The 14,772-nt window shown below is 41.7% G+C and overlaps 1 protein-coding gene across 1 annotated transcript in view; it reads right to left on the bottom strand.

Annotated features, from left to right (window-relative positions):
* The window catches only part of DOCK5 (dedicator of cytokinesis 5), a 175,423-nt gene that overhangs the window by 102,100 nt on the left and 58,551 nt on the right, over nucleotides 1-14,772 (bottom strand). Inside the window, exons 9-12 of the mRNA XM_011968854.1 lie at nucleotides 14,008-14,137; nucleotides 12,135-12,207; nucleotides 7,875-8,017; nucleotides 3,867-3,992 (exon numbers count right to left, since the gene is read on the bottom strand). Coding sequence (XP_011824244.1) covers nucleotides 3,867-3,992; nucleotides 7,875-8,017; nucleotides 12,135-12,207; nucleotides 14,008-14,137 — 472 coding nt within the window. The remainder of the gene's footprint in view (nucleotides 1-3,866; nucleotides 3,993-7,874; nucleotides 8,018-12,134; nucleotides 12,208-14,007; nucleotides 14,138-14,772) is intronic.

Here is a 14,772-nt window from a genome sequence, read left to right as displayed (position 1 = left end):
TGACAAAATCTCTCAGCATTTGCTTGTCTGTAAAGGATTTTATTTCTCCTTCACTTATGAAGCTTAGTTTGGCTGGATATGAAATTTCAGGTTGAAAATTCTTTTCCTTAAGAATGTTGAATACTGGTCCCCACTCTCTTCTGGCTTGTAGAGTTTCTGCTGAGTGATCTGCTGTTAGTCTGATGGGCTTCCTTCTGTGGGTAATCCGACCTTTCTGTCTGACTGCCCTTAACATTTTTTCCTTCATTTCAACCTTGGTGAATCTGACAATTATGTGTCTTAGAGTTGCTCTTCTCAAGGAGTATCCTTGTGGCATTCTCTGTATTTCCTGAATTTGAATGTTGGCCTGCCTTGCTAGGTTGGGGAAGTTCTCCTGGATAATATCCTGAAGAGTGTTTTCCAATTTGGTTCCATTCTCCCCATCACTTTCAGGTACACCAATCAGATGTAGATTTGGTCTTTTCACATAGTCTCATACTTCTTGAAGGCTTTGTTCGTTTCTTTTTATTCTTTTTTCTCTAAACTTCTCTTCTCGCTTCATTTCATTCATTTGATCTTCCATCTCTGATACCCTTTCTTCCAGTTGATCGAATTGGCTACTGAAGCTTGTGCATTCGTCATGTAGTTCTCGTGCCATGGTTTTCAGCTCCATCAGATCCTTTAAGGACTTCTCTGCATTGGTTATTCTAGTTAGCCATTTGTCTAATCTTTTTTCAGGTTTTTAACTTAATTGCTATGGGTTTGCACTTCCTCCTTTAGCTCGAAGAAGTTTGTTCGTCTGAAGCCTTCTTCTCTCAACTTGTCAAAGTCATTCTCTGTCCAGCTTTGTTCCACTGCTGGCGAGGAGCTGCATTTTTTGGAGGAGGAGAGGCACTCTGATTTTTAGAATTTTCAGTTTTTCTGTTCTGTTTTTTCCCCATCTTTGTGGTTTTATCTACCTTTGGTCTTTGATGATGGTGACGTACAGTTGGGGTTTTGGTGTGGATGTCCTTTCTGTTTGTTAGTTTTCCTTCTGACAGTCAGGACCATCAGCTGCAGGTCTGTTGGAGTTTGCAGGAGGTCCACTCCAGACCCTGTTTGCCTGGGAATCAGCAGTGGAGGCTGCAGAACAGCGAATATTACTGAACAGAAAATGTTGCTGCCTGATCATTCCTCTGGAAGTTTCGTGTCAGAGGGGTACCTGGCTGTGTGATGTGTTACTCGGCCCCTACTGGGGGATGTCTCCCAGTTAGGCTATTTGGGGGTCAGGGACCCATTTGAGGAGGCAGTCTGTCCGTTCTCAGATCTCAAGCTCTGTGCTGGGAAAACCACTACTCTCTTCAAAGCTGTCAGACAGGGACATTTAAGTCTGCAGAGGTTTCTGCTGCCTTTTGTTTGGCTATGCCCTGCCCCTAGAGGTGGAGTCTACATAGGAAGGCAGGCCTCCTTGAAGTGAGGTGGGCTCCACCAAGTTCGAGCTTCCTGGCAGCTTTGTTTACCTACTCAAGCCTCAGCAATGGTGGGCGCCCCTCCCCCAGTCTCGCTGCCAGCTTGCAGTTTGATCTCAGACTGCTGTGCTAGCAATGAGCGAGGCTCCATGGGCGTGGAATCCTCTGAGCCAGGCGTGGGATATAATCTCCTGGTGTGCCGTTTGCTAAGACCATTGGAAAAGTGCAGTATTAGGGTGGGAGTGACCTGATTTTCCAGGTGCCGTCTGTCACTGCTTTGTTTGGCTAGGAAAGGGAATTCCCTGACCCCTTGAGCTTCCCGTGTGAGGCGATGCCTCACCCTGCTTCGGCTCACGCTTAGTGGGCTGCACCCACTGTCCGACACGCCCCAGTGAGATGAACCTGTTACCTCAGTTGGAAATGCGGAAATCACCCGTCTTCTGTGTCGCTCACAATGGAAGCTGTAGACTGGAGCTGTTCCTATTCGGCCATCTTGGAACCGTCCCCCTAGATGATTTTTTTTTTGTCTTTCTTTCTTGAGACAGAGTCTTCTCTATTGCCCAGGCTGGAGTGCAGTGGCACGATCTAACGTCACTACAAACTCTGCCTCCTGAGTTCAAGTGATCCTCCCACTTCAGCCTTCCAAGTAGCTGGGATTACAGGCATGCACCACCACTGCCGGCTTTTTTTTCTTTTTGAGATAGAGTCTTGCTGTGTCATCCTGGAGTGCAGTGGTACAATCTCAGCTCACTGCAACCACCACCTCCCGGGTTCAAGCAATTCTCCTGCCTCAGCCTCCCAAGTAACTGGGATTACAGGTGCATATCAACTTGCCCAGCTAATTTTTGTGTTTGGAATAGAGATGGGGTTTTACCATGTTGGCCAGGCTGGTCTTGAACTCCAGACCTCAAGTGATCCACCCATCTCAGCCTCTCAAAGTGCAGGATTACAGATGTAAGCCATCTTGCCTGGCCATATTCTAGATGAATTTTAAAACCGATGTAGCCCTTGGCATTCTATGAACCAATCCTATTGACTTAAAAACAAAAAACAAACAAAAAAAACCTTAATGTTATTTTACAAGCCAGATTTCAAAGGTAAATTCACCTTATTCAAAGGCCTCAGGAGAAGCCAACCCTGCTGTCACCTTGATCAAAGAATAAACTCCTCTACTTTATGTTTTCAGATTTGTGTCTTGTCGTAGCAGTAAAATTTTTCTTTAACAAGAAGACAAAACATTTTCCCAGAATGTTGATGAATGTATATCAGGGTAAAATGGCCATGTAATGGACAAAATAAGCAAAAAACTATCTTCTTTTATGAGAAAAAGAAAAAAAGAGTGATCTCCATTTTATTACTTTTTTATTCATTCATTCCACAAATATTCATTCAAGACTCACTACATGTAGAGAGTGTAGGCAGCAACAAGTTATCACTGCCCCTTAATTTCTCAAAGGAGAAATAAGATCTTGTATTACTTTAAAATACCTAATTTTTTATTTTTATTTTTATTTTTTTTGAGACAGAGTCTTGCTCTGTCACCCAGGCTGGAGTACAGTGGCACAATCATAGCTCACTGCAAGCTCTGCCTCTCGGGCTCAAGCGATTCTCATGCCTCGGCCTCCTGAGTAGCTGGGACTACAGGCACCTGCCACCGTGCCCAGCTAATTTTTGTATTTTTGATAGAGACAGGTTTTACCATGTTGGCCAGGCTGGACTCAAAGTCCTGACCTCAAGTGATCTGCCTGCCTCGGCCTCCCAAACTGCTGGGATTACAGACATGAGCCACCATGCCTGGCCTAAAATAACCTAGATTTTTGTGCAACAGATAAGTTGGTTTTCTAGAATTTTTCTAACATTGCATGGTTGTTTTTCTAGAATTTCTATTAATATCAGTTAGTTTATAGCAACATGTATAAAATTTGAGGGACTGATTCCCTTTTCTTAGTACGGAGATTAAAATTAAATGGGTGGAATCAGCGAATCGAGAGAACACACACATATGCAGATCACTAGAAAGAAGATGAAACAGGAAAATGCTGACATTCTCATCACAACAAGAACAGGGAGAGCCAGAGCACTTTTGGAGCTGCAGAGAATGGAGAGAGCAAGGCGCCCACGTGCTGGGGACGTCATAACGAGAAAGGGACACACAAATGAGGCCAATTAGTCTCCTGAACGGAGCACCCTGTGCTATCTGAAAGAGTCTGTGTAAAAGAGACAGTAAGAAAATTTGAGTTATGTTTAAAAGCATTATCTTGGGCTTGCACACTGGGTAGCTTCTTAAGTACTGCAGGTGTCTCTGTTTGTGTCCCAGTCGCCTCAGGACCAATGAATGTAAACAACCAAGTCTTCTGGATCCAAGTTGCCTCCACCGTCCAATAAGAAACAATCGCTGCACAGGAGGAAGCAAACAGGTGAGCCATGCAAAGTGCTCACCTGGCAGTATGATTTCAGGAAAGCCCATCTTCCGGGCTATTGCTGTTGATCTATCAACCAAGTGTGAAAAATTCTTCTGAACCTGTGTGAGGTCACCTGGCAAGAGCTTCAAGGATACCCAAAGTCCTTTAAACAAATAAAAGATAAATTTTTAGTTCTTTGTATGATCTGTATAACACATGCATAACTGTTGAGAAGAACATTTAAATTGTATAGTCACAATCTTACTATAAAGATGTAAATTCTCCCCCAGTTGACCTATAATTTTAATGACACTTCCATTAAAATCACAACATGACCTCTTTGAGAATTCGACAGAGATGTGAACAGATGCTAACTTTGGGGGAAAAAAAGGGTAAAGATAGGCCCTACCAGATACCAGAATATATGGTAAAGCTACAATGATCTGTGATACTAGTGGTAAAAAAAAAAAAAGACATATACATGAAACAATGAAATACTATAGTATATAGCAATTTAATATATGGCAAAAGAGGCATAACAAATCATGAAAAAAATCCAATAATTACATGAATATGCTGGGATTATTTTCTTGCTACCTAAGAAAATTTAATTTCTCATCTTGTATTTTCATTAAAATAAATTCCCAATAATGAATTACATAGAAAAAGAAGGCAGAATGTTAAAAGGAAAAAGAAGTGTATAGTTATTAAACCTCTGAGAACAAACCATTTTTCTTTTTTTTCTTTCTTTGAGACAGAGTCTCACTTTGTTGCCCAGGCGGAATGCGGTGGCATCATCTCAGCTCACTGCAACTTCTGACTCCTGAGTTCAAGCAATTCTCACGCCTTAGCCTCCCCAGTAGCTGGGATTATAGGTGTGCACCAACACACTGGCTAATTATTGTATTATTTTTTAGTAGAGATGGGGTTTCACCATGTTAGCCAGGCTGGTCTCGAACTCCTAACCTCAAGTAATCCACGTGCCTCAGCCTCCCAAAGTGCTGGGATTACAGGCATGAGACATCACGCCCAGCCCTAATGATTTTTAAATATCAGTTTGCAACATAACCAAGAGTGCAGTAAGATAAACACTCACACATGGTAGAAATCTATGGCAAGCGATTTGGCAATATTTATATCTCCAGGTGTAGGCTTGTTCCCAGCATGTGATCTAGAAATCCAACTTCTGGGAATTTTCTTGGGGAGACAGTCTTAAACATGGAAAAGACTTCATGTATGAAGATAGTCAGAGTACGGGTTTTTATATTTGTAATAACGACAAATTAGGAAGCACTTAAGTGTTTATCTAGGGGATTCCCTCTTCTTAAGTCTAAATGCTAGAATACTATGCAGCCATAAAAAGTATTTGTGAAGAGCATAAAAACATTTGGAAAGTGCTTGTTTGGCATGAAGTATGGTATTTGGGAAAAAAAGAAAGAAAAAAATGAAAAGTGCTTGTTTTGCAGTTAGGTAGCAAGAATGGAAATGACTTTTTTTCAGTTTTGTTAAAAAAAATTACACATACATGGTAATCTGTTTAGTATAAAGGTTTTCCACTCCAGCTGAAATTATACTTAGTTAAGAGCTCTAAAAAAAAACAGAAATAGGGCCAGGCACAGTGGCTTACACCTGTAATCCCAGCACTTTGGGAGACCGAGGTGGGAGGATTACTTGACTTCAGGAGTTCGAGACCAGCCTGGCTAACATAGTAAAAGCCCGTCTCTACTAAAAATAGAAAAATTAGCCAGGTGTGATGACAGGTGTCTGTAATCCCAGCTACTTGGGAGGCTGAGTCTGGAGAATCATTGGAACCCAGGTGACGGAAGTTGCAGTGAGCCGGGATTGAACCATTGCACTCCAGCCTAGGTGACAGAGCGAGACGCCATCTCAAAAAAACAAAAACAAAAATAAAACCAGAAATATATTTAGTTATTTGTTTTCAGATTCTTTATTGATTCCTGGCATGTCTTTCCTATGCAGGATAATTGCAAGTACATAAGAAACTAAATATGATGAAAATAACATGTTTTCTGATTGCTTCCATTTTGGAAGACAGTTACAGGGTAGTAAAAAAAGTCATTCAGTCTCTGTATTTTTGATATGTACAAACTAATTCAGTCTCTACATTTTTTTTTTTTTTTTTGAGACAGAGTCTCGCTCTGTCACCATACTGGAGAGTAGTGGCAAAATCTCGGCTCACTGCAATCTCTGACTTTGTGGTTCAAGCGATTCTCCTGCCTCAGCCTCCTGAGTAGCTGGGATTACAGCCATGCCACCATGCCCAGCTAATTTTTGTATTTTTAGTAGAGACAAGGTTTCACTATGTTGTTCAGGAGGGTCTCCAATTCCTGATCTTGTGATCCGCCCACCTCAGCCTCCCAAAGTGCTGGGACTATAGGCGTGAGCCACCCCCAGGCCAGTCTCTACATAGTTTTGAAATAGGAGTTAAGAAATTATTTAGACAGATAGTGACGGTAAGGAAATCCTCAGCAAGGTTTTCCTCTTAATGAAAAGCAGCCCCCAAATCATTTTCTTTTCCAACAAAGATTAGCCTGTAAAATTGAGCTGCAGACATAGACAAGCAAGCTGGAAGCTCACATGGGTGAATGCCAGCAGTTGTGCCAATATGAAAGGGCTACCTGGAGCTAGGCATGTCCAACATGGCATCTCCATCGTCCCTTCTCTTTGAGAGCCACGTGTACAGTAAGTAAGAAGTAGACAACATGGCACCAGCCAGGTGGAAAGCCCATTTGCATAAGATTAGAATGGAGTGACCAGTCTTCCCCGCATGCGATGTAAATGTCACACCTGGTCCAACCAATCTGTAGGCCCTACAGAAATCAGACACCACCTCCTCAAGCCTGCCTATAAAATCTGGGAGCCCCTATCTCTCACGAGAGACAGAGAACTATTCTCCTTTCTCTTTCTTTTGCCTATTAAACCTCCACTCCTAAACTCCATCTTTGTGTGTGTCCATGTCCTTAATTTTCTTGGCATGGGACAACAAACCCTTGGGTATTACCCCAGACAACAATGCTGCTTCGTTTTTTTAAACTAATTTCATAAGCTCTGCAAACACAAGGTCTTAAAAAGTTGATTAAAGCTCAGAGTGGTTCCTCTCCATGGAAATCTTTAGTAAAAGGTGAAAGATTTATAAAATATTAAGGAAAATCAAAGTATTCAATGTTTGAAATTTTACAAATATGGTCATCACCTTGGTATTTGCGTCTTTAAACTGCTTTTCCTTATTTGATTCAAAATGCAGTTTCAATAAGCAGAACTTCTCTTAGTTAAAACTCTATCAACAGAGCATGATATGGAGATACTGAAAACTAAAATTTTTACATTATTTTATATTAATACATATTCACCTGTATTACTTTGGTTTCCTTCCTCTCAGTTTTAAAAAATGTGATGGGATAAACTTATTCAGAATAGAGCATAATTATTATCTAGGGTCGGCATTGGGAATGAAGAGTAGACAAAAATGTGGAGGCCAGGAGCGGTGGCTCATGCCTATAGTTCCAGGGATTTGGGAGGCCAAGGTGGGAGGATCACTTGAGGCCAGAAGTTGAGACCAGCCTGGGCAATATAGTAAAATCCCATCTCTACAAAAAATTTAAAAATTAGCTGAGCATGGTGGTGCTTGCCTGTAGTCCCAGCTACTTGGGAGGCTGAGGTAGGAGGATTGCTTGAGCCCAGGAAGTGGAGACTGCAGTAAGCCAAGACCACACAACTGCACTCCAGCCTGGGTGACAACATGAGACCATCTCAAAATAAATAAATAAATAAATGAATAAAGAGTAAAGACTCATGGGATAAAAATTTGTTCCACAGAATTTACAAAACACAACTGTGATCAAATCACTGCTGGGTGCATTTCAATGCAGTTTAGTCTTAAAAGCCTGTGGTAGGAAGCCTGAGGTCCCCAGCAGAGGCTGTTTTGTATCAGAGAAAGATAATAAAGGGCAGGAGTCCAAGGACTCAGCTGTGAATGTCCCCCACCCTCAGCAGAGTCCCTCCCAGCTCTGGCACTGGACTGTACCTTGCCCTTTGTGATTCACTTCCTTTGCTGCAATCACTTTATTCAAGACTGAAGTGAGTGGCTCATTCTCCCCAGTCACATGTGATGTTATCAAAGGTGACATGATGAGCTGCCGCTGGCGGATGTAGGTTTCCATCGCAATTCTTGGAAAAGAGAAATAAGAGGTAAGGTGGGAGGGGGAGAAAGGAAGTCTCTGCAGCACAACCTCAGATAATGGTGAGTCATATGGGAATAATTTGGAAATATCAACACTAAATACCCCTATTCTATCTTTCCTTAGTTTTCCATTTTGTGTCTATCTTAAATACTAAATTCACCTTGGAAATGACTTGAGGCAAAGAGAGAGGAAAAAAACCCCAAGAGCACACAAAACTGGTGACAAAAGGTTAGCAACTAAAATCAGAGGCAATGCTCCATGCTCTGTCAGAGGCAGAAGAGGCTGCTGCAATAGAATTGAAGACAGAGCACCCACAGGAGGAGCAGGAGCCCCCAGGTCTACTTCTACTTGATAGTGAGCTCTGCAAGAGGCTCCCTTTGGGCCTCAGTTTCTCCATCTGTAAGAGATGGGCTAGGATCCCATGCCTGTTAAGGCTTCTGTCTAGTGTCAACCCCCTATGTACGAGCACGGTGTATATGCCTGGTGTCTGGCAGATGTTCTCAGATTTCTATGTGATGACAAGCTAGATCTTGGTTTGTCAAACAAGCTCCACTTGAGTGACCTTATCAGGCTGTGGCTCGTAAAGGGCGATCAAAGAACCAAACACAGCCCCCATTCTACTGAAGGCAGAAGCACGATCAGCAACTGCACCTCAGCGAGCAGTACAATAGTCTCCTGTCTCCTCTGTCCGCTGCATGTAGGCCAGTTTTCTCCACAGGGTTCCCTGCACCCTGACAATAAAACACGCTGCAATATGTGACGGGCAAATGGGATTGCTATAGTCTTGAGTTCCTGTTTTTTACAAATGTCTCTCTCTAAATGGACTTGCAGAATACACATACCACACTCTCCCACTGGAAAACACTGTAAAGTTTTTGAAGTAGGTTATGGCAGTGCTTGCTGTAAATCTTAGGCATTCAATGCCAGAGGCTGCAGTCTACATCGTAAATACTTCACTGTGGCTGTTGGCGGCACAGTGAGCAGTAATCAAATTAAGGCAGGGTTCGTCATGGACTCAAAGTGTGGATTATGCAGTGGGGACAATCTCAGGTCTAAGTATTGTGATATGGTTGCTGGAGGAAAGCTGGTTCAGAAATTAAGCAGGAGGCACATCACCACCAGCAAATATACAGATGACTGTTTCAGACACCTTTCATATCCATGAAGGCCACTCCTATTACGTACATATAATCTTAAATACAAATATAACACATTCATAGTACTATAATATATATGGTACAGCATTTATATCTAGTAAGTATTATATATATATTTATATTTATTCAATATACAGTTATATGCCTAACAATGTTTCAGTCAATGACAGACTGCATAGATGACCGTGGTCCCATAAGATTATAAGGGAGCTGACCAGGCATGATGCCTCACACCTGTAATCCCAGCACCTTGGGAGGCCGAGGCAGGTGGATCACCTGAGGTCAGGAGTTCGACATGAGCCTGACCAACATGGTGAAACCCTGTCTCTACTAAAAATAGAAAAATTAGACAGGTGTAATGGCATGCCCCTGTAATCTCAGCTACTCGGGAGGCTGAGGCAGGAGAATTGCTTGAACCCAGGAGGTGAGGTTGCAGTGAGCGGAGGTCACGCCACTATACTCCAGTCTGGCCAACAAGAGCGAATCTCCATCTCAAAAAAAAGATTGTTAATGGAGCTGAAACATTCCTATTGCCTAGTGATGTTATAGCTGTTTTAACATCTCAGCACAACTCATTACCTTTTCTATGTTTAAATACGTTTAAAGACACAAATAGCACTGTGTTACAATTGCCTGCAGTATTCAGCACAGTAGCATGCTGGACAGGTTTACAGTCTAAGAGCAATAGGCTATACCATACAGCCTAGGTGTGTAGTAGTCCATACATTCCGGGTGTAAGTGCACTCTGTGGTGTCTACACAATGACAAGAGAGCCTAGCGACATGTTTCTCAGAACATATCCCTGCCACGAAGTGATGTATGATTGTATTTAACATATCTATAAATGTAATTAACAAATTAACATTGTATTAAATTCAACATATTTATTAAATATACTTAAACATATTTATATATTATATAATACATATTTATACAGGTGTGTGCATACAGTGTTTTATATTATACACAAAACAAGAGCAGCATTCATGGAGATGAAAGTTATCACATAATTAACTTCAGCACTGTGCTACATAAAATATTTGTCCCGTCTTGGAAGGTCAATATATAGGTGGTAGCATACAAGGTAAGTGCATTTTATTTTTTAATTCTTTTACTTTATCTATTTTTACTTTATATTTTATCTAAGACAGGGTATGGCTCTGTCACTCAGGATGAAGTGCAATGGCCATATTTTAAAAATAATTCATAGTAGCCTCTGAATAAAAGAGATAAGTACTACTGAGCATGAGCTATTTGCACTATTATGTTTAGAAACTGGTCCAAAGGTGTGGACTTAACATTGAAAGATTAAAATTTTTATATTTTATATATTACATATAATCTATATTTTTGTATAAAAAAAAGACAACAGGAAAACAAAAACAGAGGCAAAATCACCAAGAGTTACATCAACAGAAATAATCACTGTTAATCATGGAATATATTTTTCAAAATATCTAAATTTTAAGGCTTTTAATGCATTGTAACAATTTATATTCCTATAAGTAATGTATGTCTCTTTATATCTACCCAAACACTAAAATGTGGTCAAGATAAAAACTAAACCTTGATGTTTCAATTTGCATTTCACTCATCCTCAATAAATGTACAACGCCATTTCTCTGTGTGTGTATTCCCTTCATGTCCTTATTAATCTCTATTAGTTTTTTATATACTACAAATACTCATCCTTTCTCAAACACACTGCAAAGATTGTATTGATTTTTTTATATGTATAAGTTCTTTACAATTTTTGGGTGGTTAAATCTATCAATTTTTCTTTTTTTGGTTGAATCTTTAAAATGGCCTCCTTCTCATTACTACCATATAAAACTTCTATTTTCCTGCTAATATTTTAAGATTCTAGCTCTTATAGTTGTATGTTTAATCATCTAAAATTTACACTGGCATAAGTTGTGAGACTAGAATCTAACTTAGGGATCTTAAATGGCTAACTTTCTCCAAAAAAATTGTTTTTTGCATCGTATCTTTCTCCACTAATTTGTGATATCATTTGTAAACAAATGATATATTAACTCAAATATATGATTCCGGCTGGTTTGTGGAATTCTCAGTTTGTTCTACTTGTCTGCAGTGGCAGCCGCAAGTGAACTGAGATGATGCCCTCTGACTGGCACGATGGCCCCTGGTGGGAGTTGGTCCCGGCAATGCTCTCGGCCTCCGCTAGGCCTACACTGTCTGAGCCGGTGCTGGAGCAGGTCACGATGTTCACACTTGCACCTCTTCAGAGTGACATGGCTTGAATCTGCTCCCAACAGCTCCTCAATGGCCTACCCATGGCTCCAGCTCCTACAGCTCAATATGGAGGGCCTTAGTGAAGCTCTGCAGGGATCCTTTCACACACTCCCAGGATGGCTTTCCCCCGACATGCAGGAATGCCAGCCCATGGGTGGACCAGCCCTTCACTCTCTCATCTCCTAATCCCTCGCTTCAGACAGTGTGGCCCTCAGACCAGCTACATCAGCATCACCTGGGAGCTTGTCAGAGGCAGAACTCCCCTGCAGCCTAACAAGCTCCCCTGATTCATATGCATGATGTAGTCTGAGAAGCCCTATGCTAGCCCACGTGATTCTGTGTCTTCCATGATGCCTGTTTCATGCAATAGACTGCACATATACTTTGGCACTGGTGACACAAGGACGGTACCACTCTCTGCATTCCAGGGCAGACGGGTATTTGCCCTTTTCTATTCCTTTGGTCCTTTCTATAGAATCAGGGAAGTTTAGTTTACCCTCTTCAAAGGGAGTCCAACATCAAGGACTTTGAACAAAGTCCTTTTCTGTTCAGCTCCTATCTGACAATCTTGCAGCTTAGAATCCTTCCTTCTCTGAGAAAATGGTTTCTAGCACCTGTTTCTGTGTTAACACACAATTGAATGGCTAATCCAGGTCTCAAGTCATCTGGGACACATGCCAAAGTACTTACTGCTGAAAGGGAATAAAATGCTGCTTTTCTTCATCATCCACCTTCCCATGTATGATATCAGTAATATCCATCACTAGGAAAAAGACAAACTTCATTAAAGAAACTAATTGCTTCATGCCTCAGTAAGTTACTATGGAAAAGAACAGGATCAGCAAACGTAAAACACTGGAGGGAGAAAGGTACCAAGCAGGGACTTTTTTTTAGATTTCTTTGCCAATGGTGATTCCCAGTATACCCAGCCCAGCAAAACAGTGACTCATGAGGTGCTGAGGAAGGGGTCTGGGTTTTACTGGATCAATTTTGCAGACTACCCACTTTAAAAACTTTACAAGATCGAGTTGCTAGATTCTTCTCCTTTTCTTTTAAAGATGAAGTCTTGCTCTTTTGCTTAGGTTGGAGTGCAGTGGCGCAATCTTGGCTCACTGCAGCCTCCACCTCCCCTGTTCAGCAATTCTCCTGCCTCAGCCTCCCAAGTAGCTGGGACTACTACAGCGCATGCCACCATGCCTGGCTAACTTTTGGGTTTTTTCAGTATAGACAGGGTTTCACCATGTTGGCCAGGCTGGTCTTGAACTCCCGACCTCAGGTGATCCGCCCGCCTCAGCCTCCCAAAGTGCTGGGATTACAGGGATTAGCCATCGTGCCCTGCCCGAGTTGCTAAATTCTTGAGAAATTTAACATCAGGTTACTTTTTAGTAAGTCTGGAACCAAAGGTCCAGGAGCAGAATTGTGACATTTCCTTGATCGTTTTCGATCTATGAGTAACCAAAATGTCAATGTAAGGCCCAAACTGTATTTCCTGAACTGAACAAACCACAGAGGAAGATGCTGGGCCTTTTGGCAGGTTCTGGGGTTTGATGTAAGCCAAGGAGCCTCTCTGAAAGCATTTAGAAACAAACACAACATTGTCTTCGAAGAGTTAATTTCCTAGACAGGCAAACCACTTCCCAACGAGTATTTTATTCCACTAAAATCAATACGCAGACCCAGACAGGGAGGATTCCAATAGTCACAACTTAGGTTCTACTGTGTATAAGACACAGTGTTGGGCACTAAGGGGGAAAGAAAGGAGCGTCGGCTAGGTGAGGACACAGAACCCATGAAAAGAAAACGGGCAGTGCCAGGCAGTAAATCCGCGTGTCTGATACTGACAATGACAACGTGATCCATCTCTTACTATCTCTGGGCCTTCTTCCCACCTTTCTTCCTCCTTTCCTCCTTCCTTCCCTCTCTCTATTTTCAAAATTGTGGTAAAACACACATAACATAAAATGTACCATCTTGCCCATTTTAAAGTATACAGTTCAGTGATATTAAGTGTATTCACATTATTGTGCAACCATCATCACCTTCCATCTCTAGAACTTTTTCATCTTTCCAAATGGAAACTCAATACCCATTAAACACTAACTCCCCATTCTCCCCCTCCAGCCCCTGGCACTCACCATTCTATGCTGTCTCTACGAATTTGACTACTCTAGGTGCCTCACATAGGTGGGATCATACAATATTTGTCTTTTGTGTCTGGCTTATTTACTTAGTGTAAAGTCCTCAAGGTTCATTTACGCTGTATGTAGCATGTGTCAGAATTCCCTTCCTGTTTGAGTAATATTCCATTGTGCGTACACACCACAGTTTCTTTGTCCATTTATGCACTGGTGGACACCTAGGTTACTTCCACCTTTTGCATATTGTGAATAATACTGCTACAAACATGGATGTACAAATATCTCCTCCAGACCTTGCTTTTGATTGTTTTGAAGCAGGGCAGCTGGATCATTTGCTAGTTCCATGTTTAATTTTTTGAGAAATTGCCATGCTATTTTCCATAGCACTGCACTATTTCACATTTGTCTCTGGGTCTCTCTTGTACCTGCCACTCCAAAAGGTCTTCGGAGTCCACAGGTGTGCTTCTTGCCTTCCTTCAGCTCCATGTGGCCCACACGGACAATCTGGCACACGAGGCTGACACGGGGCCGGATGAGGTCCATGCTGCTGAGGTCCTAAAGGGGCAGAGAAAGTGCAAGAGGAGGTAGGGCTGGACCACTCTGTCCCCCGTGTCTCTTTTCTCTTTACCCTCTACAACAAAATCCTGTTCAGACCTTATTTCTCAATGCTGAAATACCAGAATGACTCTCTTCTTCCCCATCTTCATCCAAGAGCTATTATGGCATCAGAGAACATGACTTTGTGCTTGTAAACAAGTGCTTTTTTGTTCCCCGGTTCCTACTTCAAATTTACAAATCAGATCATAGTCCGGCGGAAGTCTCCAGTTCATCAGCTTAAGCAGGGTATTGAAAAAGCAGGGCCCTCATCATTGCGACTGTATAGCCTTCTTGGATGTATCTCAGTACAGGATGCATTTCAGCATCAAATGAAGTAAAAACTTGTGTAACATTGACATTTACTGGGTATCCACACAAGTCTGTGACATTTCATTTCCTCTTCAAAACAAGCCCGTGAGGCAACTATAAGACAGGCATTGCTTTATGGGATTATTCACCTGATTTATGAGAGGTCTCCATTGAGAGCTTATCAGTGTATACTGAATCATGACAGAAGTGTCAATGAAATACCTATTTCTCTTGTAGCTAGGGTTTTACACTTGTCTGCTTTTTTTTTTTTTTTTTTTTTTTTT

This window comes from Mandrillus leucophaeus, unplaced genomic scaffold (assembly GCF_000951045.1).
Source record: "Mandrillus leucophaeus isolate KB7577 unplaced genomic scaffold, Mleu.le_1.0 Scaffold86, whole genome shotgun sequence".
NCBI classification, from domain to species: domain Eukaryota; kingdom Metazoa; phylum Chordata; class Mammalia; order Primates; family Cercopithecidae; genus Mandrillus; species Mandrillus leucophaeus.
This window is presented reverse-complemented; position numbering and strand designations above follow the sequence as displayed.